The sequence below is a fragment of the Callorhinchus milii genome, unplaced genomic scaffold (genome assembly GCF_018977255.1).
Source record: "Callorhinchus milii isolate IMCB2004 unplaced genomic scaffold, IMCB_Cmil_1.0 Scaffold4, whole genome shotgun sequence".
NCBI classification, from domain to species: domain Eukaryota; kingdom Metazoa; phylum Chordata; class Chondrichthyes; order Chimaeriformes; family Callorhinchidae; genus Callorhinchus; species Callorhinchus milii.
Genome location: NW_024704745.1, coordinates 74,874,971 through 74,902,303, shown reverse-complemented (window position 1 = coordinate 74,902,303; position 27,333 = coordinate 74,874,971). Strand labels below are relative to the sequence as shown.

The following is a 27,333-nucleotide window of genomic DNA, read 5'->3' as shown; positions in this document are numbered from 1 at the left end:
ATTTCAGATCTCGGACACTGTGATTCCTATGTTAAGTATCTCACAGAAGCGCAGTATGTTTAAGTCCTCAGATAATAATAATAATACTAATCCTTGCATTTGATATAGAGCCTTATCACATCTTCTAGAATATACTGTTAAGTGAATTGATTGTATATTTGTGGGCGAAAGGCTAATTGCACACAGCAGTGTCCCACAAACGGTCGTGGATTGAGTGACCAAATTCTTAGAAATGTGTCTCCAAACTTTGCAACTTTTATTGACTTCAGATTCTGATTCTCAGCAAGTCGGTAAATGTCACAACAGCTGGACACGTGTCAGCTTATCATGGGATTTTGCCTTGGTAAATGGTTGCCTTAATCAAACACAATTCTAAGCCAGACACAGAGAAATTCCACTCCCTTCCCATGATAAGGAAGTCTGGAACAAAGAAGGTTGAGGGGAGACCTGATAGAGATCTTTAAACTTCTTAGGGTTTTTTTTGATAAGAGTCGATAGAGTGAAATTATTTCCTCAATGGTCTGTGAGTCAGTGTCTAGAGGGCATCAATCGCCGGCAAGATAGAAAATGGGGAGATTTAGACGATTTTGTTTGACGCACAGAGAGTTGTTAGAATGTGGAATAGTCGTGGCATATTACCTTTCAAGAGGGAACTAAAGAGATATCTAAAAAGGAATAATTTACAGGGTTATGAGGAAAAGGCAGGTGAATGGGACTGAATGGATTGCTCTTTCAAACAGTCAGCACAGACATGATGGGCTGTATATTGCTATGATTCTGGGCTACTCGGTGGCTTCTGACAATGGAGTCCCATAGCACAGTGGTTAGCACTCTCGCCTCGCAAGCAAAGAGAAATATTCCTCCCTTCAAGGGAGGATATTTTTCTTTGAAAACTGATGCAAACCCAGTCACTCACCTTATTTGATTATTAAGAAAAAATCCAAAGATCAAATATTATTACTTATTAGCTTGGGAAACTGTCAGTTTCTCCTTTTCTCTCTAGCGACAGATAACAAGAAAGATGCACACAGTATCGGAAATGCTGAGAGTGTTTGAGTTCCGTGAGCCGTCTACCCAACATCAAAAAAACAAGACAGTGGTCGTGTTCGCCTAAAAAATACAGTCACTACACTTTACAATATGCCTTTGAGAGATCCTCCCAAGAGGTCTTTAAGCAATTTTTTTTCATGGAAAACCAGACATCTCCCACATGTACTGCTTGGAACTCATCACCTGTTTGGAATAGAATGCACACTCTTTCCCTGAGAGATCCACCCTACTTTCCTAATGCTAAAGAGTAATAGGCGCAGGTTAGCAAGAGCCAAGACTCAGAGAAACCTGAGTGTGCGTTGGGATTCTTCTGGAATGTAACTGGTCTTTGGAAAATTATAATGGAAAATAGTTCTCAAAACTGACCTGTGTAACCGTCTGCCAGTCGGATGCATCATCTTCGCTGGGATAGATGCCATAGTTCCACCTTCTCTGCACCACGTAGATGACTGGTTCTGCTGAAATGTTGAACTTCGAAGACCATTTGATCTCCAGATTTCCCGTTTTCAGTTCGGCGAAGCTTAGCTCCTTTCTGGGCTTCAGTGGGACACCTGGACCAGAGACACAAAGGGCAGTTAGAGTTTCGTAAGGGAATGGAACAAACATTTAGATACCAGTATTGATCTTAGCCAAAAGGCAGAGAAGCGATAATATAATATTGTATTGTAGACTCCATTTGATAAGCTGCAGGCACTATTAACTTGATTCACTATTCTACAACTTGTCTAAGATAAAACCTTATTGAAGTCACGGTGTATAAGATGCAATCTTTGTGTTTAAAAATAATATTAAGAATCCTTGCATTTAATATAGCGCCTTATCATGTCATTGAGACGTCTCAAAATGCTTCACAGGATTTACTGTAAAGTGTACTTCTGTAGGAGAACATGGCAGTCACTTTGTGCACAGCAAAGTCCAGCAAACAGCAATGAAGTTAATGAGCAATTTATCTAGTGGATTGTTGGCCAGGACATTGGGAGAAACTATTTTTCATATAGCGCCATAGGATGTTTAATGTCCACCTGAACAGATAGACAGGACCTTGGTTCAACATCTCATCTGAAGGACAGCAGGTTCAACAATGCAGCTCTTTCTAGCACTCCACTGGAGTATCCGCCTGGACTATTTAGAGCAGTGGTTTTTTGATTGAGTATTTCTTGATTAATGCCACAAATCAAGAAATATACAATCAAGGAAAAACTGAAAACTATAATAATAATCCTTACATTTGATATAGTGCTTTTCACGTCTTCTAGACGTCTCAAAGTACTTGACAGAATATACTGTAAGGTGAATTGACTGTATATTTGTGGGCGACACACAGCAGCCAATCGCACACAGCAGCGTCCCACGTTTGTGGAATGAAACCGTGGAATGAAGTGACTGATTTTATTATTGTTTTCTTCTTGAGGGATTATTATTAGGCGTGTGGAGTAAGGAAACCTGCCCAGGGTTTCGCCCTACCCGGAACTAAAGATCAAACCTGCACTTACCAAGACTCATCTTTCTGACTACCCCTGGGGCGACTTCTTGCCCACAGGTTGGCCATCACTGATTTAGAGCATCTAAGGGTGTGCATTGGGCTGTGTTGTGTAAACCGTACACTATTTTAAAGTCAGGTGTGTCTGAGGGCTCCAATGCTACAGTATATGGTCAGAGCAAGACTTCAGAAACATATAAATAGCTGTCATACTTAATACAGGGATTGTAACACACAAAAAGGATTGACTGGCTCTTTCAGCTGAGAACCAGGTGATACGGTTTTGTTTTCTGGCTGATCATAGTTTATTTTCATCGCATGTGACAGACTTCAACGGTTAGTTCACTTCTAATTATACACCGAACCTGAAGCGATTGAGGTCCTGATGGCGATCTTTATCATGTTAGCCTTCCTGTCAACTTGGATGGCAATCTCCAGTAACGCTTTTAATTACACCATGCAGCAAAATTGCAATTTCCATGTGAAAGTACAGTACCTCTGTTTTTTATCAGGGCTTGATTCATTCAGTCACAGGCGGTAACGCACATCTCTCCTGTGTTTAATTATGGACAGTTAAGTATGACAGCATCGCAACCTATCTCGCTGGTTTGCAAACTCTAACTTATTGATTCCAGGGCTGCATTGTGAAAAATGCAGCTGTATTTATTTGTGCGATAAACTCATTCTAGGTTTCTGTGAATGAAACCTTTCGGCTGGAAAACTGATTTGGTGTTCTCACTGGTAATTGGAATTGGGGTGCAGATGAGCCATGATCTAATCGAATGGCGGAACAGGCTCGAGGGGCTGAATGGTCTACTTCTGTTCCTTTATTCCTAAGGTTAAACCTTACATTTGTGCAGAGGAATGCAGAGGACTGGAAAAGCCCATTTACGGTCCTTCTGGGCAGTCACAAAGTTTATTTTAAAAAAATCTCTGTCTAATACGTGTCAAACGAATTCTTCACCATTACATGGCACTACTTGAAAAGAGATGGAGCTTTCTCCTGGTGTCTTGGCCACCAATTCCTCAGGTCAAATTGGTCATTCCTTTCTTGGCTGTTTGTGGGACGTTGCTGTGTGAAAATTGGCTGCAGTGTCTGCCCACAATATACAGTCATAGCACCAGTCATAACACTTTATAGTAAAATCCTGTGAAGTGTTTTTATACATCCTTCTAACTTGAAAGGCGCTATATCAAATGCAAGGATTATTATTATTATTAAGCTGGTCCGACACCACTTATTTTCTTCACATTAGATCTTCATCTCTAGCATTAAATACTGCAGAGTGTAACCTGCAGGGAAACTAAGCTGTGCACCTGAAGGCATTAGGTGTTCAGTTTTATTGAGCTCTCTCTCTCCCTGCAGAAGCAATTTTTCATATTTCCTTTATAAAGCACATTTTAATTGGCATTTTGTGGAATATTTAATTATCAATGAAATTGAGCCAGGGAAGTAATCTTGGAGAAAACCCAGATGCTCATATGGATTAAGACTACGGTGCTGATGTACTGCTGTAATATTCATAGTGCCACAGCAGTAAGGAACCACCCTAAGCACTCTATGCTGGGTTATTCTCCTTAGAGCAGAGAAGGTTGAGGGGAGATTTAATAGAAGTGTTCAAAATTATGAGGGGTTTTGATAGAGTAGATAGGGAGAAACGGTTTCCTCTGGCGGGTGGGTCGGTAACCAGAGGATGCTGATTTAAGATAATTGGCAAAAGAACCAGAGACGAGGAGAATTTTTTTTACCCAGAGAGTTGTTACGATCTGGAATGCACTGCCTCAAAGTGTGGTGGAAGCAAATTCGATAATAGCTTTCAAAAGGGAATTAGATAAGTAGTTAAAAAGTTGCAGGGCTATGGGTTAAGAGCGGGGGAGTGGGAATAGTTGGTAGCTCTTTCAAAAAGCCAGCACAGGCACGATGGGCTGAATGGCCTCCTTCTGTGCTGTAAGATTCTACGATTCTAAGCACTTATCTGCCAGACCCTGTGTAAAAATGGTACTGAGCTCTATATCTACTTAACACTGGATTTTAGTTTATGCATTATTATATCAGTAAAACATTACAAATATAAACAACGTATTAATATCACATGGACATTTATAAATGCTTTGATCTATGTAGGCTACCTTCATTTAGTTGTGGATGACGCAGAGAAACGCACTGCTTAAGTCTCAGTCAGTGGAACTGATTCATGCTAACAGCAATGCATTACCACATCCCAGTAACATAAGTACATCTCCCTCTCTCCCCTTTTTCAAGACCCGCCTGAAAACCTTCCTCTTCAACCATGTTTACAGCCAGTTCTAACCCCCCATCTTTTTTAGAAGAAGAAATGACTGCCCATAGAATCTGAGTTGGAAAGGTTTTCTCAACCCTGTTGCTAGTGGCATCTGCATCTCTCCTGAAGGGAATAAACTACTGCATAAGAGGCTTGGACTCATATGACCTCTTCACGCAGAGGGTGGGGAGAATGTGGAACGCTGGAAGCTGTGGTTGAAGCAAAAAGCATCAACCCATTTAAAATAGAACTTGATGCATACATAAGGGCAAAGGAAATAGAGGGGAATATAAACACTGGCACCGACCATTTGGGCTAAATGGTCTGTTTCCTTGCCATATGACACAACTCTACCTAAAAGAATCAGAAAGAGATTGTAGAGATATGTAAGATACCATATGGGCTTCAGAAAGTAAACACAAAATAATACTTTCAGATCTGCAAATCACAAAGGGAAAATGGTTCTGTGTATACTCTTCCGAAAATATATAAGTACATGAAAGGTACTGTAGTTCTGTTTGCGATCATCTGAAAATACAGTGTTTTAAACAAGGGAATATTTTGGAGCTCCATCTTCATGATTTGTGAAATGCAACTCTTTTGACCTATTTATGAGGGCTATTTTCCTCATCACGAGTGTGTGTCAGGCTGGCACAGTTGTTTGCACTCTGAGTCAGAAGGTTGTGGGTTCAACCCCCATGGGCAGTTTTTTTGGTGTCCTGGCCAACAATCCTCCAAATAACATTGGTAATTTGCATTATAGCTATTTATGGGACACTGCTGTCCGCAAATGAATTGCTACATTTGCCTACAAATACACAACCGTTTCACAGTAAAGATGTTGTGAAGCGCTTTGAGATATCCTCTTGACATGAAAAGTGCTACACCAAAATGTAAGGAAAAAAATGCAACGATTTATTGGTATCAACGTGAAGGGAAATTTCTCATTCATTGCAAGATAAATCAGTACTGAACAGCTCCAAATGCATTTTACTTTACAGCCCTTCAAATATTTCATTGAATAAGCCGCACATCTGCAAGGATACCGTTAACAATACATGTTGATAAATGATTAAATTTCAGCGAGACCATGAAATCTAAACGGCTCCCTTAATCCATCATTTCTACCCAGCTCACGAGCCTGCAAAACTGATCCGAGAACATTTCAAGTAAATACTTTTCAAAATTGCTTCACGTCTATTTTTCTTCTGCTGTCTCCGTATTGTGAGATTGCTCGCTCAATGGTGAGCCAGAGCGTGGAAAATTATGAATCACTCTGGATCCATATTTCTCTTTTGTAGTTTAGAATCTAAACCACCGAAGCTGCAGCTGGAAGCTTTCAGCTGTGAAATTCCTTCCATTGGAAAACACGGACTAGACTAAAAACAGTCCGGGCTTATACGCCCCACTATCAGTGGATGGGTTTACATGCATTCTACCCCCACCATCTGGTACCCCATCCCAGAGTCCATCCAACTCGCTCCCTCCCTACATTCAAAGCCAAGCGAGAGACTTGAGTTTGATTCCCGGGCAGGGCGAAACCTTAGGTATGTTTCCTTACTCCACACACCTATTTACCTAGCGGTAAGTAGGAACCCGGTTGTTAGTCGATTGGCAAATTGCTTTCTGTGGGTAATAAATCCTTCAAGAAAAAATAATAATAATAAAATTGGCCACTCAATCCACGACTGTTTGTGGGACACTGCTGTGTGCAATTGGCTGCCGCGTTTCGCCCACAAAATACACAGTCAATCCACTTTACAATATATTCTGTGAAGCGCGTTGAGACATCTCAATGACATGATAAGGCGCTATATCAAATGCAAAGATTATTATGATTAAGCCTACTTCAAGTTATACTTCTTTGATCGTGCATTAGGTCATCTTTCCCCTCCCCATCCTCTTCAGCTCCACCTCCAGCTCAGGTGCCATCAGGAGTGTCAAGCACTTTGAGACATCTCCTGACATGAACGGCGCGATATAAAATGCAATATAAACGTAAATTGCATTGTGCTACATTGACAGTTACACGATTAGTAATTTATTGGGGACTATTTTAAACCGTCCTGATGGAGACCTAGAATAGTCCTGGCTAATCCCCTGAAGCCAATATTTGACTGGTTTCCTAAACTTCCTACATCTATTGCTGCCTGGATTGAAGGCCTGTCTCATTCTGCCTTATTAAAATGTACACAAGCGATTCTATTATGTTCATAACTTATAACGAATGAACTTCACTTTCACATATTGAAACACACAGTTCTTTAAACATCCTGTCACTGCCCATAAACATTTAAAAGGGTTGATGGTGTGCCACGGACTTTTAGACATGCTTAGTCGAAAGCACTGTTACCATGTTACCGATGCTTTAGTCTGGTGCCTGCATTGCTAATGCAAAGCTCCGCAAGGCAGCAGAGGAGACTAAATATTTGCCTGAACATTTTGTCTGTGTATATTAGCTTGAAGCTGACACATTTTCCTGGCTAACGTCCCTTGATAATAACATCATCTTTAATACAATACACATTTATCTAGTACCTTTCATTCTGGGAGGATAACTCAAAAGTACTTTACAGAACTGTCTGGGCATCTGAGCCGGAATGGGGGTGGGGTAGGGGGGGCTGCGGGGAGGAGGGGGTGGTGGGGGGGCGTTGGGGGAAGAGACTGAAAGTGCGGTCGAAGAGGTCTAAACATACAAACCTTGTAAAGAATTTGGGGAGAGGGTACCAGAGTAGATAGGAGAGATGCCCTGCCTCATACCGAGGTGGACAGACGAGTCACTTGCCTCATACCAGCAGCAGAGAGTGACAGGACATCGGTGCTTGCCTGCAATATCACATAAAGTTGTGTTCCTAGTTTTGGTTGCGTGGTCGTGGAAATGATCATTGGCAGTGAAGCTTCCCCAGGTGGAGGCTACAAACCTCACAGCCTGGGAGTGGGGTGGGAGGGGGGTGGGGAAGAAAGGCTGAATGAAAGAGAGGTCAACCCAAATCCTTTCAAGCAACTTGCACAAAGTCCGGGTTAATGAAAGCCTAAGAACAAGGCAGTGCTGTAACCTCTGGAGACAAATGATACATGTTACAGGAAGACTTTAAGTGGGACTGAGGAGGAGGCGAGGAAGAAAAAGCATGGACGACAGAATCTCTTTTATCATAGATCAGTGCTCGATCTCTATTTGTCTCAAGCTGTCAACTAATCACTATTTAGGACATCCTAATAGAAAGTAGTGAAGGACAACCTTGTAAGAACATTTTAAACGCTACATTCCTACTGCTTCTCCCCCCACACAAAAAACCTAGGGACTCAGTTGGTCTCGCTCTCACATTGGAGTCAGAGGGTTATGGCTTCAAGCCCCATTGGGGCTTTGAACTCCCAGTTTAGGTTGACACTCCAATGCAATGCTGGGGGAAGAATTGTATTAGAGGTGCTGTGAGACATGAAACCGAGACCCCTTCTGCCAATTTAGACGGATGTTAAAAATTCCACGGCATTACCCAAAAAGAGAAGGGAGTTACTCCCGTTGTCTCAACCAACAATGCATGAAAAAAAAATTGGTCATTCATTTCATAGATGTGTGCAGGACTTTGCTCTGTGCAACTTTGGTTATCCCCTTTCCTTACAAAGTACAGTCACTGCACTTTACTGTAAAACTCTATGAAGCTCTTTGAGATGTCAAGACGACGTGGTGAGATGCTATAACAAATGCAAGGGTTATTCTTAAAAAAAACTTAACTCTTAAAATATGCAATTGTTCAAATGAGGAGCTGGGAAGACGTGAGGGAAACATCCTCAGCATTTCACCTACAACAACTTGCATTTATAGACAGTAAACTCCCGATAACTTGTCCCTCCAAGGGGAAAGGGCTCTCCCTCCCCCTCGGCTCGGAGTCAGGTTCCGCCACTGTTAAGCGCTGTGAGATGCTACCCTGCCTGGTGGGCTTTCTATAAGTGCAAGTTATTGTTGTTGCATACACTGTAAAGTGAATTGACTACATATGTTGTGGGCGAAACAAGGCAGGGTCGAGTTGTTAGGAGTTTTCTGATGTACTCGAGCGCGCGATATACCCACCCCTGAACAGGTTTCGCGGGATCTGACAAGTGTGACCACAGCCATTGGAACAGCATTTCTTCAGGCCCGAACACTCGGTGTCGACCTCGCAACTCTCCACGCAGGCGGCCGCAAAGCCGCTGGCCTTCTCTGGGGCGGGACAGTCGCCCTGCTTTACTGACTGGATGGATTTGAGGAACTCACAGCTGGTCAGGCATTCGTAGTGTTTCTTTGGAAAAAGAGACTGAGGGGAAAAAACAAAGACAATGTACAATACAACCCGGGGTTGGGGGGGGGGGAAGCATTGTCAAAGAGGGATATTTTGAGATGAACTTGAAAGAGGGGAGGGAGGGAGGGAGTGAGTTGGAGGGACTCCGGGATGGAGTTCCAAAGAGTACAACAACAACAAGATTCCATTTATAAAGCGCCTTTCACGTCAGGAGGACGTCCCAAGGCGCTGCACAGTTGGGTCAGGACCCGAGCAGGGGGGAAATGGTCAGGGTGAGGGGAGGGAGGGGAGGGAGCGAGGAGGGGGGAAATGGTCAACCTCGTACGGTTGGAATGGCTGAAACCCCGGCCGACAAGGGTGAAGCGGATAGGACATTGGGTGGTGGGGGGTGTGTGGTTAGTGGTGGTGGACATGAAGCAGGTTAGCGTTCACTGAGCGAAGCGGGAGAAGCCCGGACAGTATGGTTGTAGGAGGTGACAGAGGTAGGGTGGGGCGAGACCGTGGAGCTGTTTGAGTGAGAGAACAAGGACCTTTCACAGTTTATTTTTCTGTTTTAAAAAAAAACGCAGCAAATTATTCTTTTGGAATAGAATTCCAGTCGTTCAACGTTCATCACGAAAAAGAATTCTTTATGCATTAATGCTCCGCGTAACATGTTTGCCATGTTGTACACTGACACCGATCTGAGTGAATTAGCCTCTAGCCTGGATTGTGCAGCCCTTACAATGAAGACTGCGGTTTCACGAGCGCTCTCACCGTCCCCCCGTATCGCCTTTAAATCCTATAATCCGACAAATTGAAGTGGCATTTTGATCATCTTCAAAGTTGGCAATAAGGTAACAAAGTGCCCCACAGGCAGGCCTTACCTCACACTTGCTCTGACAATGAGTCTCCTGTAGGTCCCAAGATTCTTTACAAGGCTCCAGGCACTGTGAAAGCAGAACAAAGTACCGGTGACTGACAGAAACCACATCAAAGAGACAAGGCGAGGGTGAGGGGGAGGTGGGGTGGAAGTGGGGGAAGGCTTTAAAGACACCTGCCTGTGCTTTTACCTAAAACATGACATGAACGCTATTAAAAAAAAGTAAATTGGTAAAATCTTTTTAACTCTGTTCCAGCATTTCGGTCGTCTTAAGTCATTTAGATGTGGTTAGCGACCCCCCTTGAGGTTCACTTTGGGTGGCACCGGACATTTTTTTTTCGTTTCCAACTGAGAAGTTTTAAAATGATGGAGAAAGCGAGAGAAAAATAAATAAACAGGGTGGATCACAAGTCCTTACTCACAGAGTTTTGAAATATTAATTATGTTTTTTTTAAAAGACCACATTGGTCGAGAGTGTGCGGCTATTACAGGAGATGTCTTTCATCGCGTGCATGAAAGTTTGTCACTGAGTTGATGTGTGTAAACGATTACGTGGCATGCAGTTTATTTAAACATCTCAAACAGACCTACGAGTAAGAACTTTTGATAAATATAGCTCTCTCTCAGTCGTCAAAAACTAAGAATCAAAATTGGAGCCATGGAGGCGAAATGTACTTATTGCACAATATTCTGAAAACAAACTCTTTTTATTGTTACTAGGAAGACGGAATAGACTGATAGATGCCCTTTAGCAACCGGTTGGTGCCCTCTTTACTGATTCTGATCGCTGCCAGAACCGGGAGCTGACAGCAACCCACCCATGTCAATATTTGCCCCAAGCCCCCGATCTTACTTCACGCTGTAGAAAAGTACTGTTTGGCTAATCTGTTTCCAGAAAACGTGGTCACAAGATCACAAGATCAGTTCGGGTTTAGGTGGCCAGGTCACAGTCGACGCCACTTCCTGTGTAGTGCATGTGAAGCCCACAGGAGGTGGTGCCAGCTTCCAAATTAGGTCCAGATTTAAGAATTCGCCATAATCCTGCACAACCTTAAACATTTCAAGGCAAAAATGGTCCTGCAGGCCTCGGTGGGGTGGCTTACGCTGCTCAGCTCGGGTGAAAGCACCAGGACACAATAGTTTGTCCTTGCATCGATCTCCAAGCTGATCTGGCTTGGAGGCTGTGGCTTCCTTCCTGTCCACATATCACTTACAAATCATTTAGTTTTCAGAAAGTCAGCTGCAACTCTTTAGGGTTCCTCTGGGTATAACTCAAGACGCAAGACAAATCGCCAATAACGCGGTCTAGGCTGCTTTTCTAGAATACGGGCATGGGATCGCTGGCCTTGAATTATTTTCATCTTAAAGCGGTTTGCATTACAGCATCAATCGATGATTTATAGCTTCCTGGTGGCTGGATTTATTTCCACTTTCTGGCAAGGTAATAATAACTGATCCTGGTTACCCCCATTTGCTCCTTATTCTTTCTGGCGTTTAACAGCTGCGAAAACAATTCAATTTTCTGGGAAGAGAAGGAGCGAGAGAGGGCTTTCGGACTGCCAACATGATTGAGCAAATGTAAAGTGAATTGCTCCTGGAATGAGATTTCACCTAGACTTTCAACAGGTCTCCATCCAGAGTTCGGTTGCATGTTGGTAGCTCATAAGCAACAACTTGCGCTTATATAGCACCCTTCACGCAGGATCGCATCTTGGAGCTCTTAATAATGGTGTAGTTTGACCCATTGCAGCTTCACTTGCAACCAAAGGATCCAATATGGAATGTAGATTGACACACAGACAGACACATACAGAAACATTTCATCCTTATCTATACTCAGCTGGGTGGACCTCTGTTGGGAGGACTCAGTGGGAGGACTCGGCACTTTAAAAATGTAATTTTGTTATTGTTACCACGGCTTAGCTTCGTCTGCGTTGCATTTTATTCCTGCCACTTGGCTACATACGTGCTCTGTGACGCACGATGCCACAGCACCACTTTGACTTGGCGGCCACCAGGTGTAACTGTAGCGAAAAACGCAAAACTGAAAATAACTCCTGAATGATAGGAGATACCCGAAAACAAATATGCCCAGGTCACTCCCAGTTACCAGACCTTTGCGATGATGTTTAAATCATGTCTTTACTTTAATTGGTTATTTTGATCCTTGTTGAAGTGCCGACAGATATTGTCATTTTATTATTATAAATTTATATAGAAGATGAACGCAGGACAATATCCCATTACAATGCACTGCTACAATAAAAAGAAAGACAGCAGTGTGATTCTTTTAGTCTAAGGCAAGTTAAAACTGCTAGATTCATCGCTCTAACTGTGTTTTGATAATAACTAATAACCACACTCTCTCAAGGATATTGACGCTCTTACAACTAGTTCGAGCAGAGCTGGGGGGGAAAGTTTACTGATTTTTCTCTTAGATTTGAGACAAGAGAGCGGTGTTTAAGATTACGAAAGGATTCAATAAGGTAGACAAGCTGTTTCCATTTGTTGGTGCGTCCAAATCTAGAAGGTATCGAAATAGCCAATGGTAGATCTAATAGGAAGTTAAGGAGGAACTTCTTCACTCAGAGGCTGGTGAGAGTGTGGAACTCACTCCTGGAAGCTGTGGTTGAAGCAAATAGTAAGGGAGAACTTGATGCATTTATGAGGCAGAAGGGAAGAGAGGAAAGGGGATGAGGACCAATGTGGATTAAAAGCGCTGCCATGTACTAGTTGAGTCGATTGGCCAGTTTCTGAACTGTATCACTCATATGTTACTTTCCAATCTTCATTGAGGGAGAGTAAGGAAAGGAATGACCAAAGTTCCCGTCAGCTCTGAACCACAGCTGCTTCCAAGTGACCAGCGAGCAGCAGAGCGAGATTAGTCTCACACCACAATAATTGCGACATTTGGCATTCTGTCGCCATCGGCTGATTCTCTCCACCTTCAAAACCCACTTAAAACCTTTGTTCAACATCCCACCCCACTCCTCACTTTCTCTTCCTCCACAGACTCGTTCCCCTGCTCCAACCCCACCCCAATCCCCCCACTCTACAACCCTACTGTCCAAACCACTCCCTTCACTCAGCAAACACCAGCCTGCTTCATGTCCCCCTAGCTGATCTTCCCCACCATCGGTGAGTGAGCTTTTAACCACCACAACAACAACAACTTGCATCTACATAGTGCCTCTCACACAGGGTAGCAACTCAACGAGCTTTCACCTCGCTCTCTGCAACACTTCGAGACATCCTCCCTGGACATCCTTCACAGCCAAATGTTTTTCTTGGAAATTAATCGCTGGTGCTCAGAGCATGTAAAGTTAAAGAGAATTGATGTAACGTTGTTCAGTTTATAATGATCCACTGAATTACAGAAGCCATCCCGACTTTGTCTTGAACCCAACAAACAGTCGGTCTCAGCGAAAACCAACTCCATTCAACCTTTAGACAACTTCAGCCATGACTTCAAGTCAGCGTTAACATCACACAGATCAATGTTATTGAAACCTGACACATTTGTACAGCGGTTGTACAGGCAAGGCCATTAATCATCCCTTAAGCGGGTTAACAAGTAACAAGGACACATCTCTGTTACACCTTTACACCAGCCCAAAGCTTGAATGGCATTCCACTCCGCTGGCATTAACACTTTCACTGCCACAACGTTTTGGGTTTATTTTCTCAATCTCATCTAAAATCTTATACTCGTCCATAAAGTGACCTCTGATGTGCTCCAAGCTCATTCTTCTAACCCTGGCAGAACATCCTCGTTGCTCTCCTCTGCATATCCCCGGGGGCCTGGAGTAGTCCAGTGTGAATTACGCTGGGCTTACTTACTTCCCCGTGATCCGTTCAAGGATCTCGGACCATCCAAATGACACCCTCAGCAACCTTGAGATTAGGATATTTAAAATGTTATTAAACATTTTTAGGTACTCGCAGAAGCAAACCCAAGTTTTATAAGTAGTGCTTTTACAACTCTACACAACCCCACCAACACGAACCCACAACCCAACACCCCCACCACTCGCATCCCCGACTGAAAGCAAACTTGAGCAGACAGCCTAACACCTTACTCTGTTCTGCTTCATTCCTGGCTGTGTAAACGCAGCACAGCACTCGAGTTGGGATAATGGAACAAGTCAAGTGGTTTATGGTGTTATCAGAACCCATTTGATGTACTAACCATGGAACACACGAGTACCTTTCAGTGACGGCCTAAATGCAGCGAGTGAAATAGAATAAACGCAGCATAAAATAAGGCGTCAGCCTGGATCAATTGATAACACTCTCACCTCGGAGTCTGAAGGTTATGGGTTCGAGCCCCACGTCAGGACTTTGAACTCACGTGTTTCTCTAGTGCAGTTCTGGGGAGTGCTGCTTTGTCTGCCCACCTTTGTTTAAGACGTTAAACCGAGATCCTATCTGCCCGTTCAGGTGGCCGTTATACATCCTGTGTCATTATTCGAAAAGTGAAGGGAGTTTCTCCTGGTGTCCTGGCCAACAATCCACTCATTCCTATTTGTGGGACATTGCATTATGCAATTGGCAGCCGAGTTCACCTACATAGTACACAGTGACTCACTTTACAGTAAATCCTGTTCAGCCCTTTGAGACATTTCAATGACCTGACAAAGTGTTATTTCTAACGCAAGGATTATTATTTTAAGGCAATCATTGGGGCTGTATTGAAACTGCAGAATCAAACGAGACTCCACGTACTGTGTGTTGCCAGTGGCGGGTCTGACAGTCTTACTGAGGCCTCTTGGAGTGAATTAACAGATAAAGTTTTGCGGTCTATCCTGCCACAAAACACAAGCATACGAGCACATAATTAACAGATCAATTGTTTCTTTTACCCTGAAGCGACATATTCTGCATTAGCAAGGAGCTCGAACCAAGGGGGCTATTCACGTTGAGTTTCACACCATAACAAAATGCAGAGGTTGTTTCAGTGAAAGGGAACCTGAATGGTGTTTTTGTAAATCAGACGTGATGGTCAGGTTAAATGATGTGTCGTGGCAGCAGGCCCCCTCGTGTTACCAATGGCAAGGAGGGAGTAGCTGTCTGCGAGTACGCTTCCCATGAGACTGCAATTATATTCTGCCACTCGAGTGAAAATCTGGACACTGTAAAGCCTTCCATTCTGACAGCGCCGCGGCTGAAACTATGGCAAATGGAAATGAGGTACACTTGGAAGGATCCCATGCATTGGGGGCAGAGCCTGAGTTTTCTACTTGACTGAAGGAACAGCTGGCACTTCTAAGCGAATATAAAAAATAAAACTCCACATTATTTGGGAAAAGCTGATCTATGGTCCAAGGGGCTGAGCTTTCTATGCAGCCCCTCGCCTCATTTTTCCCATCCTAACCCCCGCCCCGTCCTGTCCCAACCCCCCTTTCCCTGACCACATCAAACCCGCTTCAAACATGCCTGTATTTACCTACAATAGCACCTCATAATAATAATAATCCTTGCATTTGATATATCGCTGTATCACGTCGTTAAGACGTCTCAAAGTACTTCACATAAGGTACTGTAAAGTGAATTGACTATGTATTTTGAGGGCACACAGCAGTGTCCCACAATCATTCATGGATTGAGTAAAAAAAATGTTTTTAAAAAGGGATTAGTCCCCCCAGAAAGTGATCCGCCAATTGATTAACAACTGGATTCCTACTTACTGCTAGGTAAACAGAGGCATATGGAGTAAGGAAACTTAACTAAGCCTTTGCCCTGCTTGGGAATTGAACCCGTGTACTTCCACTTGCGAGGCGAGTGCACCAACAACTACTGTACAGGACTCCACCTTTTTAAGAATTTCCTATATACAAGGCCAGGAGCTTCCAGCTGAAGGTTTATGGGGAGGAAAATGCCACCTTCCATATTTAACTGCTGCTCCTCCACTCCTCCCCCTTGAGGAGCCTCTATCAGTAAAGTTCCTCCCCTGGACTCCAATTAACACTGATCTCAGGCCTCAGATGATAAGCTCCCTATGATGCCTGAATCTGCTGAGTCATTATGCCTTGGAGACTAATAATAATCCCTCCAAAAAACAAAAACAATAATAAAATTGGTCATTTTCAATGTACGACTGTTTGTGGGACATTGCTGTGCGCAATTGGCTGCCGCGTTCGCCCACAAATATACAGTCAATTCACTTTACAGTGTGTTCTGTGAAGCGCTTTGGGACGTCCTCTCGACGTGAAAAGCGCTATATCAAATGCAAGGGTTATTATTATTATTATCGGAGACTACGGACGTACGTGAGTACACAAACAGCAGCGACCTCTGATAAAATCTCACATCAACACAACTCCCAGGTCTTGATTCCCCCACTCAAATGCGGCAAACCCCTTTCGTACCCGTTAAGCGTAGGGAATGAGCAAAATTCTCTAGAGACTGGTGTTCAGCAGGAAAGGTGTTGCCATTAGTCAGTGAGTCAGAAACCAGTGGAGACTTGCCAAACGCTTGCTTATAACAAGATCTTGCCAGAGACATATTTTGTTCTAAGCAGATTCTTCTGTATATTTGACTTGAGTGAGGTTGCTCTCATGGTTCTTGGCTGTAACTGAGTGTTTTCTATTGAAAACCCTGCTGGTTTAAAGGCATTGATAAGCATCCTAAGTGGGTGCCCACAGGGATGGCTTCATAGAGATAATGTGGAGTCCTGAAGCTTAGTGATTAGAGCGCTGGCCTTGCAGGGAGACCTGGGTTTGATTCCCAGCTGGGCGAAAAGATGGGCAAGTTTCCTGACTCCGCATGCCTCTGTTTACCTAGCAGTAAGTAGGAACCTGGTCGATCGGCCGATTGCTTTTCTGGGGGTAATAATTCCTTCAAAAAAATAATAATAATAAGTTGGTCACTCAACCCACGACTTTCACACGTTGGGAAGATGTCTCAAAGCACTTTGTACATCTGGATGGGTGGTGTCGGGAGGGGGGAAAGGAAGGGAGAGGAGGAGAGAAAGATGATTGAAAATGTGGTCAAAGAGTTAAGTCTTAAAAGAAATAGAAAGCAAAAAAACTGCACATTCCATAAGACTGAACTAAGAAAGAAATAGCTGGAAATCCACAGCACATTAGTTTCTTAAGAGTGAAAAATAGGTTAACGTTTCAGGCATGATTACCCAGGACCTTTCATCATAGCTCAGACAGTGCATCAAAAAGCTAGCCTATTTTCTTGCTTCAGATGCTGACTGGCCTAACCTGGGTTTCCATCGTTTCGAAAGAAATTGCATTGTTACAAAGCATTTTTGCAGAGCCTTATCACGCCATTACAGGCAATTTACTGTCACAGGTTGTTTTGCAGGCAAACCCAGCAGCCATTTGCCACAAGGAAGGATACAAGGAAGAGAATAAGGCTGGAGGAGATTGCAAAGTTAGGAAGGAAAGAAGAAATATCACAATTTATAATAATAACAATAATAATAATCCTTGCATTCGACGTAGTGCCTTTCACGTCAGGAGGAAGTCTCAAAGTGGCGCTTTACAAAATACAGTCATTTCACTTTACAGTATATTCCGTGAGATTTGAGATGTATCAAAGACGTGATAAGGCGCAATATCAAATGCAAGGATTCTTCTTCTTCACAGGATTTGCTATAAAGTGCAGTGACTGTGTAGTCTGTAGGCAAATGGAGTAGCCAATTTGCGCATCAAAAATAATAATAATAATAATAATAATCCTTGCATTTGATATAGCGCTTTTCACGTCAGGAGGACGTCCCAAAGCGCTTCACAGAACACACTGTAAAGTGAATTGACTGTATATTTGTGGGCGAACGCGGCAGCCAATTGCGCACAGCAATGTCCCACAAACAGTCGTAGATTGAAAATGACCAATTTAATTATTGTTTTTTGGTTTTTTTGGAGGGATTATTATTAGGCTCTGTGTGGAGTAAGGAAACTTGCCCAAGGTTTCGCCCTGCCTGGAATTGAACTCAGGTCTCTCACTTGCAAAGCGAGTGCTCTAACCACTGAGCTACAGGACTCCACACAAATCCCACAAACAGCCACACAGTGAGTGACCAATTTTATCGGGGGGGAGGGAGAGGGGGGAGATAGGGAACACTTGTTGGCCACTGGTCCTGAGACTGCCACTGTTTTAAAATCAGGAATTTCGGGCCTCACCCACGTTGTACTCCCAATTGGTAAAGGTTGCTTTCAATACATATACAGTGTACATCGCTGCCCCATGACATATCGGAAGAGAGCGAATGCATTGTAGATGAAAGAGGAAACAAAGAAAGCAGTTCAGTCCCACGATGGTTTACAATGCATCTTCCTTATTCATTATTTACTTAGCTACTTCTCTGCTTGTTCTTGCTTCAAGCTGTTCTCTTTCTGCCTAACCCTCAGCGGTGCCTCAAGGAAGCTCTTTATCCACAAGAAGCCACTTAAGGATAACACAGAATTACCATTTTGGTTCTGTTTTAAGAGTGCGATTGCAATTTTCCATGGTAGTTTAGGATTGTATTTAGCTGGCTATACAATGGATTCTTATTTAACTAATTCAGTCAATACACAAGTCACTTTACTGTAAAATCCTGTGGAGCACTTTGAGACGTGGCGGAGATGTGATAATGTGATCAAATGTAAGGATTTTTTTTAAAAAGCGCATAAATATAAGGTAGCGAGTTGTAGATCTAATAGTGAGTTCAGGAAGAGTATCTTGGTGAGAATGTGGAACTCACTGGGGAAGATGTGGTTCAGGCAAATCACTATGTAATTCTATATTATTCAAATTGTTCAGAGGCACATATTGCTTCTGTAATTTGTGGTCTGCATTGCAGTCTAATAGAATGAAAGGTGCTTCAATGACTCCACGCTGACAGACTGTTATACCATTACCCATATCCAGCAGGTCAATCAATGCCAATACATCTCAAATTAGGTTAGGTGCCCAAAGAATTTACCTTGTGTTCTTCCTTCTGTCTTTGTTTTCTCAAAAATACATCAGGTGTCTGCGTGCAACTCTTTAAATAAGAAACGTCCAGAGCTGACTCCGCAAATTTGAAAGGGAATTTAGTTACAGAGCAACAATTTACAAGGAATTTCCCAAGGGATGAAATCCCTTTATTTTCTCTCTAATCCCCACGTGGCTGAAAGCTGCTCAGGCAAATGATCGGTCCCCAGGCCTTTGGCTAATGCCACTTTGAGCCGAAAGCAAGGAGATTGATAAAAGTAGCTTCAAGTCCCTCCTTTGAGTTTCGTGTGCTCCCTGTGGGCAAGCTTGTGGCCTCTACTCATTGCCTTCCACACGACCACAAGCAGCTTTGAAACCTCCTGCGTCTTTTTACACAATTGCAGGGGCTGGCTATTTGTGTTTATCCAGGTTGAGGAGGGTAGCGTAAATATTAATAATCCTCGCATTTGACTCGGTCGGTGCCTTTCAAGAAAACATCTCAAAGCACTTCACAAGATTTCTTGTAAAGTGCAGTGCGTGTGTATTTTGTAGATGAATGCAGCAGCCAATTTGCGCACAGCATTGTCCCATAGACAGCCATGAAGTAAAGCACAAATACGGACTGTCATTAAATTTTACAGTAAAATTGTGTGCAGCGGTTTGAGGCATTTCCACACTGTGATAAGGTGCTATATCCAATGTAAAGACTATTTATATTCCTTATTAACTCTCAAAAGTGAATTGGATATACAATACAGTACAAAATCACATTTGTATAGCGCCTTTCACGTCAGGAGGACATCCCAAGGGGCTGGACAGTCAGGGATTTCATGGATGTAAACATGAAAAGGAAAAATTTGCAAGGCTATGGGGAAAGAGCGGGGGAGTGGAAATAATTGGGTAGCTCTTTCACAGAGGCAGCACAGGCACGATGGGCTGAATGACCTCCTTCTGTGCCGTAAGCTTCTATGATTCTATGATTCTAGGCCACAGATGGTGTGATTGGAATATCCGCTGACATTTTCCCAGCAGCGTGGGTAACGTGCCTAATAAACACATTCACAGACTGAAGAAGGACCTTGAATAGTTGGCTATATACAGTGTTCCTGACAAGTAACTCTGTGAAAATAAATGGATCGGATTGTCTCACTTAAAATGAGAATCCTCGCCACGGGTGGTGAGATGGGAGGAAAAAGCGGAAAACAATTAAAACTACATTAAGAAGTGTCCGCGGGGAATGCTGAGCCCTAGTGTTTGCGCAAACGTGGACGTGACAAGCTCATTCCTGGTGCCCCAGCCACCAGTCGTTCAAGGCAGAGAAGCTGCACGAAACACCACGTGAAATGAAGCGAGTGAGTTCAATGGAGCCGAAATCTCGCTGATGGTGGCATTCGATTCTGAGGCTGATCAAGTACCAATTGCAGGAGTTAATCTCCAAAGGTAATAAAAGGCTCTTTCCTTGCGTTTTTCCAGTTTTGTGATCAAAAACTCTCATCGGAAATATTTGAGCCCTCTCTCGCTCACTTTGATAAATGCTGACAATGACAAAGAGTCAAAAGTGATACATTATTTAAGGTGCTGATAACATTATCTGCCCTCATTTAGCATGCATGGCTGCCACCTCTCTAATAAAAAGCACTTTCTGGCCCCTGAATGATTTGAGGCAGGGCTCTAACCAAAGCCTCCAACCTGGAACTAGGGCACCAAGGCTTCTTCCAAGTGCCGGTTTTTGGAACAAAAAACAACAGCGTAAAAGTCTCCACCAAATGTCACTTACATTTTCCACAGTCATTTAACAATGGACTTGTACACAGCGGATAACGGGAGCCATTCTGTTTCTTCGTGGCTGTTTGCAAGGCATTGCTGCGTGCAAATTGGCAGCCAAGCTCTTTGATAAAAGACACAATCACTGCACTTTACCGTGAATCCTGTGAGGTGCTTTGAGTCGTCCTCCCGACGTTGAAAGGCACCATAGCAAATGTAAGGATTATGCCTTCTTATGTCTTTCAACCATGCCTTCATGCTCTCCTACCTCTCTGCCCTCCCTCATCCCAACCCTGCCCCCCAATGCTCGGGACCTGATCCCTGACTGTTGGGCGCCTTGGGACGTCCTCCCAACGTGAAAGGCGCTTTACAAATGTAATTTTGTTGTTGTGTTGTATGATTATTTAAAATGATGACATAAATGGTGCCACACACTGATGAAAGGGTTCTGTTCAGGGTTCCCCACGATGCCTCTGGCAATGGACCATTACAAAGGGGAAATCACACTACCATCACAAAGGCGATGTAAGAAATACTGAAAGGAATGTTTAGTCATATATTGGATCTGTGACTGAAATGGGCCTGAATGGCCTTTATGTGCAACATATTTTCTTACGTGCCTTTCTGCAACCTGAGTCAATTATATTAGGTAACAGGAGGAATAGGCGGGGTAAGAAAATAGAGGCTCATGTGGGGAATAAACAACTGCATGGACTAGTTATAATAATAATAATAATAATAATAATAATTATAATAATAGTTGGGCCAAATGACTAATTTTGATACGGTTCATGTCATTCTATGAATATATAGTCACTTTAATGGACTGGAATTGACTGTGAAGCACTCGGAGATGTTTCGACATGATGTGACAGAATAGCAAGTGCTTTCTTGCTTCTTATCCATCATTCCCAATGAGTTTGAGGAAGGCGGGGCCCATGGGAACTGGAGATCCAGGGAATAATTCTTATGTGTTCGCTCAATGAAGTGCACTTGGTGATGGGCGGTGGGCTAGTCCGGTCCATTTAGCTGATTATAATCGCTTTCTATCCACGGTGCAGTTTTCAATTATGAATTAAATTTGCATCAAGGACGCAAAATTGAATTATACTCAGAAAGCTTCGCTGCAGTAGTTGTTTACAAGTGCACACTGACAAATTGGCTAAATTTAACAAATGGACTAGAATACCCCAGAGCCAACAGCAATAAGTTCTATGTGTTGAGTGAACAGATCGCAGCAGAAGGGACCTCTCCACACTCCTCATTTTTTAACTGCTTCCTTATGACTTGTCAATGCATTCTCTCAAAGCTGCGCTATCGCAAGAAAAAAAATCAATTTGCATTTCTAATCCATTCTGCATACATCTCCTTTAACCTTAAAAATTAATTCTAATTATGCTACTCGTGTTGAAAAGCACGATGCATAATTCATGCTCTACATTTTTAGTTGAACACAACAGGCAGCTTCCATATGGCGGAGGCAAAGACTTCATGAAATACTCTCCAAATCAAGTATACCCTCTTCTGAGAGGATCAGCTGGGAATAGCAGTAATATCATTAATAACAATCCTTGCATTTGATGTACACCTTTCATATCAGGAGAACGTCTCAAAGCACCTCCCAGGATTTATTGTAATATGCAGTGTATTTTGAGTGCAAACGTGACAGCCAATTTATGCACAGCAACGTCCCACAAACAGCCCTGAAGCGAATGACCAATTTCATCAGGGTGGATTATTGACCAGGATACCAAGAGAAATTCCTTTTTCTTTTCGGATACTGGCTATGGGATCTTTAGCAGTCCACCCGAACTGGATCTCAGTTTAACGTCTCATCCGAAGGAAGGCACCTCCGACAACTCTGTACACCCCAGCACTGGGCAGACTGACTGGGATTTTACTAATTCTGTCCCTGTTCCAACCAAAGCAATTTGTAAAATTCATGCAATGAATAGGGCATTTGATCCTCTCATCCCACACCCTCCCTCACCTCTCCCATCTTGCCTGGGCTCCCACTCAGTCTCTATAAAGTGTTTCAAGATGTTATGCTATGTGAATGGTACTATACAAATGCAAGTCGCTGTTGTTGTAGTAAAGAAATAATTCCTGCTGACAGTTCTAAAATTAACCTTCACAACCCTGAACCTCTCCCCTTTTGTCCTATTACCTATATAGAAGTCAGCTACGATGCCGCTTTCAAAGGCTGAAGAGAAATGACTTATCCCATTGTTCCTTACAGCAGAGGAGACGTTAACATGAGGTCCATCCGTTAGTTCAGGTGGATGCTTTGAGATCCGAAGACGTGATAAGGCGCTATATCAAATTCCAGGACTATTATTATTATTATGTTAAAGATCCTGTGGTACTATTTGAATAGAGAAGGAGGTTTCTCTCCAAATACTTAATACACTTGACGGTAATTACATGTGAAGTACTTGGAGATGTTTCAACATGATAAGATGCTATGAATTGCAAGTTCTTTCTTCTGTAACTCATCATAGCTCAATTTGGCCTCTAGGGCTTGGGCAACTCCCTTACGTGACTTGATGTAAAATGCATGTGTTCGTATCGGTTGTATAAACTTGTTTTTTTTTGGCATACAGCAGGAAGCTAATCGTGCAGGGGGAGTGAGAGCTAGATTGGCAATTAGATGCAAAAAATGGAAGGGAACTTCAGTTGTACAGGGCACTTCACTTCTGGAAACATGTTAAGCCCTTGGAGGGGTGCAGAGAAGATTTATAAGAATGATACTGGAGAGGTTGGAGAAGATTGGCTCTGTTTTTATTGGAGCAGAGGAGGGTGAGATGAGATGTTGTGCAAAGTTCTGAGGGGTTTTGATAGGGTAAATCGGAAGAAGCTATTTCCACTGGCAGCAAATTGACTAGTGTTGTAAATGTCTATGATTTGATGAATTATAGAGATAGAAAAACATTTCCACATATGTGCAAATGGGGATCCACAAAAGTTCAGAAAGTAATTGAGTTTTGCCTAAAATTGCATTGCTCCTGAGAATTTCGGATAATGAAAGCTCTCACAATGACTGATGCATTTCTAGTTAATTTCATCTAAGTTTCTATCTGAGAGTTGCTTTAAAAGTGACCAACAGGAACAGAATCATGTCTTCCCTCTTCTGTAGTCATCTTCAAAATGTGGCACATTAACCTCTTGCAGCTGGGATGAGAGTGCTGGAAATAATTTGCCGTAATCTCACTGTGAATTTTGAAATGGTTCCTTGACCCTCCACATCAGTTAGTTTCACGGTTAAGTCGAACAAAAGTTGCACCTTCAAAGCCATTCCTATGGTATGAGTTCATTAAGGACTAAATGAGTCGAAGACAAGATGCTTTTTTGTTGAGTGTGAGTCATTCCGATCTAAACAGCGAGAGGTTCTCAAGTGACCTTTACAACAAATGTCACTTGTCACACGTTTTACAAGATAGCATATGGTGAGGAGATGCCATGAATGGTGTGTAGAGATAATTGGCCATTTGGGACTGATAGACACATTCATGGCTTTGTTGCCTATTTGCTTAGCTTGTGACAGAGCAGGAATCTGTAATTGACCCAGATTCATTCCCTTACATGTTTTAACAATTCTTCAGTCAAACTATTCCAAGTGTCCACTAGCTCCTTTTTGAATTACTGAGTGGCTATCAAAGTCGCCCACAAAAAACACACAGACACATTACTTTGCAGTATATCCTGTGAAGCCCTTTGAGACATCATATGGAGTCCTGTAGCTCAGTGGTTAGAGCACTCGCTTTGCAAGCGAGAGACCTGAGTTCAATTCCAGGCAGAGGGCGAAACCTTGGGCAAGTTTCCTTAATCCACACAGAGCCTAATAATAATCCCTCCAAAACCAAAAACAATAATAAATTGGTCATTTTCAATCTACGACTGTTTGTGGGACATTGCTGTGTGCAATTGGCTGCCGCGTTCGCCCACAAATATACAGTCAATTCACTTTACAGTGTGTTCTGTGAAGCGCTTTGGGACATCCTCCCGACGTGAAAAGCGCTATATCAAATGCAAGGATTATTATAATCATGTGATACAGTGTGAGAGCAAATTCAAGGATTACTGTTATAGTGACTTACGCAATAGATGCAAACTCACAAGTACAGTATGGAGTTGCGGTGTGCTTTATGGGAGAAGAAGCATTCAACTGGTAATGGAGTCAGAGACAAGAGGCAAAAGTTAGGAGATGCTGTAGTCACAAGAAGAGTTCAGGAGAGCTTTTTTTTCACTCAGACACGTGTTGAGAATATATTAAAGATAGATAGCCCAATGTTGCAATCCGTAAGGCGGGATTCCAATGTGCAGTCCAGCCAGCTTTATAAATAAATAATAATAATAGTCCTTGCATTTGATCTAGCGCCTTATCATGTCTTCGAGACGTCTCAAAGCGCTTCACAGAATATACTGTAAAGTGAATTAACTGTATATTTTGTGGACAAAACACGGCAGCTAATTGCGCACAGCAGTGTCCCACAACAGTCGTGGATTGAAGTGACCAATTGATTATTTTTTTTGAAGGAATTATTGCCACCGGAAAAGCGATCTGCCAATCGACTAACAACCAGGTTCCTAATTACTGCTAGGTACACAGAGTCGTGTGGAGCAAGGAAACTTGCCCAACATTTCACCCTGCCGGGAATCGAACCCAGTTCTCTCACTTGCGAGGCGATTGCTCTAATCACTAAGCTACAGAAGTCCAAAGGTTTTATGACCTAACCTTTAAAAAGGTAGGTAGGTAGGGGGAGAACCTTAGAACCATTGAAATTTACAGCACAGAAGAAGGCCATACAGCCTATAGTGTCTGTGCCAGCTTCTTTAAAAGCAATCCTTTCAGTCCCATTGACCTGCTCTTTGCCCAATTCCCCTGTAATTGAGGGGTTTGGGGAAAGGGCAGGTAAATAATAATAATAATCCTTGCATTTGTTGTGCCTTATCACGTCTTCGAGACGTCTCAAAGCACTTCACAGAATACGCTGTAAAGTGAATTGACTGTATATTTTGTAGGCGAAAGGGGTCTGAAAGGTGTAGAAATTCACCTGCTCCACAGGAAGGATCAGTCAACGTGTTCAACATCACAAGTCGCCAATTTCTGCAAACAAGTTAGAAGCCTCACATGTTTAAATAACACATCACACATTGCATATTTGGCCCCAGGATCACATACTTTTATATTTCGTTTGTAAATTGAAAAGATTCTAATGTCTTTTGAAAGTCTACATTCTTTGGCGAGCTAAATACTTGCTTCAAACTATTGGGTGGCACTCGTACTGACTGCTTGACTTATGTCTGTAAAGTATTAAAAGAAGCAACGTGCTGCATCTTGCAATAACAGAATGTTAGTGGTTATCAAATCATCTCTGAGTAGCTGTCACATTAAGCAGGGAACTCAGTTCCTTCCTCAGATATCAATTATAAAGAAATATGTCCGTTTCATCTCGAAGACTGTTAATATAATTCACCCAGGTAATCTTTTACATCTATTAGTAGCCTTTAATGAAAGCTTCATTCGCAGTGAGAGCAAAGCAGCAATAATCTTCAATAAAAATATCCTTTTGTTGTACATTGATGGTTACTGCGGTGCTAACATGAAGTACCTTCATGCCTTATTGGGGAGCTTTATCTAACCTCAGTTCCTGACTAAAACTTAATGATCTACCTGTCTCAGGAACCAGACTTCTGAGACTGCCACAGAGGGTTGACTCGATTCCAACATTCCATTGCCAAGCACGTCGCCTTGGAACCAGCTCAGCGAAACTGCCTCCCCACCTGGCAGGCTTGTCACTCATTGGTCATTTGCTCCAGGTGGCTCAAAAATAATAATAATAATAATCATTGCATTTGATTCAGCGCCTTATCACATCATTGAGACACCTCAAAGCGCTTGACAGAATATACTGTAAAGTGAATTGACTGTATATATTTTGTGGGCAGCCAATTGTGCACAGCAGCGTCCCACAAACAGTTGTGGATTGAGTGACCAAATTATTTTTTTTTAAAACTTTATTTTTTGAAGGGTTTATTACCTCCAAAATAAGAGGTCAGTGTAAACGGCAGCCCTTTCTCCCTGCAGCTGTTTTCCCTGTGTACCACAAACTCACCTCACTACTTGGTCCTTACCTGCCTTTGAGGGTATACAAGCTTTTAAATTGGATTAAGAAGTAAACTCTTCTTAATCCACAGAAATAAGAACAATGATTTCAGATACACTGAGGCAGCAGAACAAGAGGACACAGGTTCAGGGTTGCAAAGAGCAATCTTGGAGCAGGCAGCAAGAAGGATTTCTTTTACATGGGGAGTAATCGACAACTGGAATGGATTTGCAGGAAAGGTGGTTGAGGCCAGGACATTTAATTCATTTTCAAAACACAGCTAGATAACTAGGAAGACGTTAGGGTGCATATTCTGGAAGGATGAGATGAAAAGGGCCAAGGGCCTTCTCAAACCAAACCTTTCTTGGGATCTAATGGTTTGGGTTAACTTTCTCCATCCCATTAAGGTTAGCACAAATCCTCTTTGGCTAACTTCACAGTAACGAACTGGTTGAAAGGTCATTGGAACCAATTTCTGCCAGTCATTCAGATCTGTCACACACATCAATCAACTCCAACAGAGGAGAATTCTTTCTTTTCTAGCGCACTGTGGAGTGTGCGCTGCATGGAAGGACCACAATAAGACACGCTACTCTCCATT

General features: G+C 42.7%; 1 protein-coding gene across 1 annotated transcript in view; it reads right to left on the bottom strand.

Moving 5' to 3' along the window:
- Window positions 1-27,333, bottom strand: part of LOC103177234 (anosmin-1) — a 115,005-nt gene that overhangs the window by 27,461 nt on the left and 60,211 nt on the right. Inside the window, exons 3-5 of the mRNA XM_042334688.1 lie at window positions 9,956-10,018; window positions 8,882-9,104; window positions 1,417-1,601 (exon numbers count right to left, since the gene is read on the bottom strand). Coding sequence (XP_042190622.1) covers window positions 1,417-1,601; window positions 8,882-9,104; window positions 9,956-10,018 — 471 coding nt within the window. The remainder of the gene's footprint in view (window positions 1-1,416; window positions 1,602-8,881; window positions 9,105-9,955; window positions 10,019-27,333) is intronic.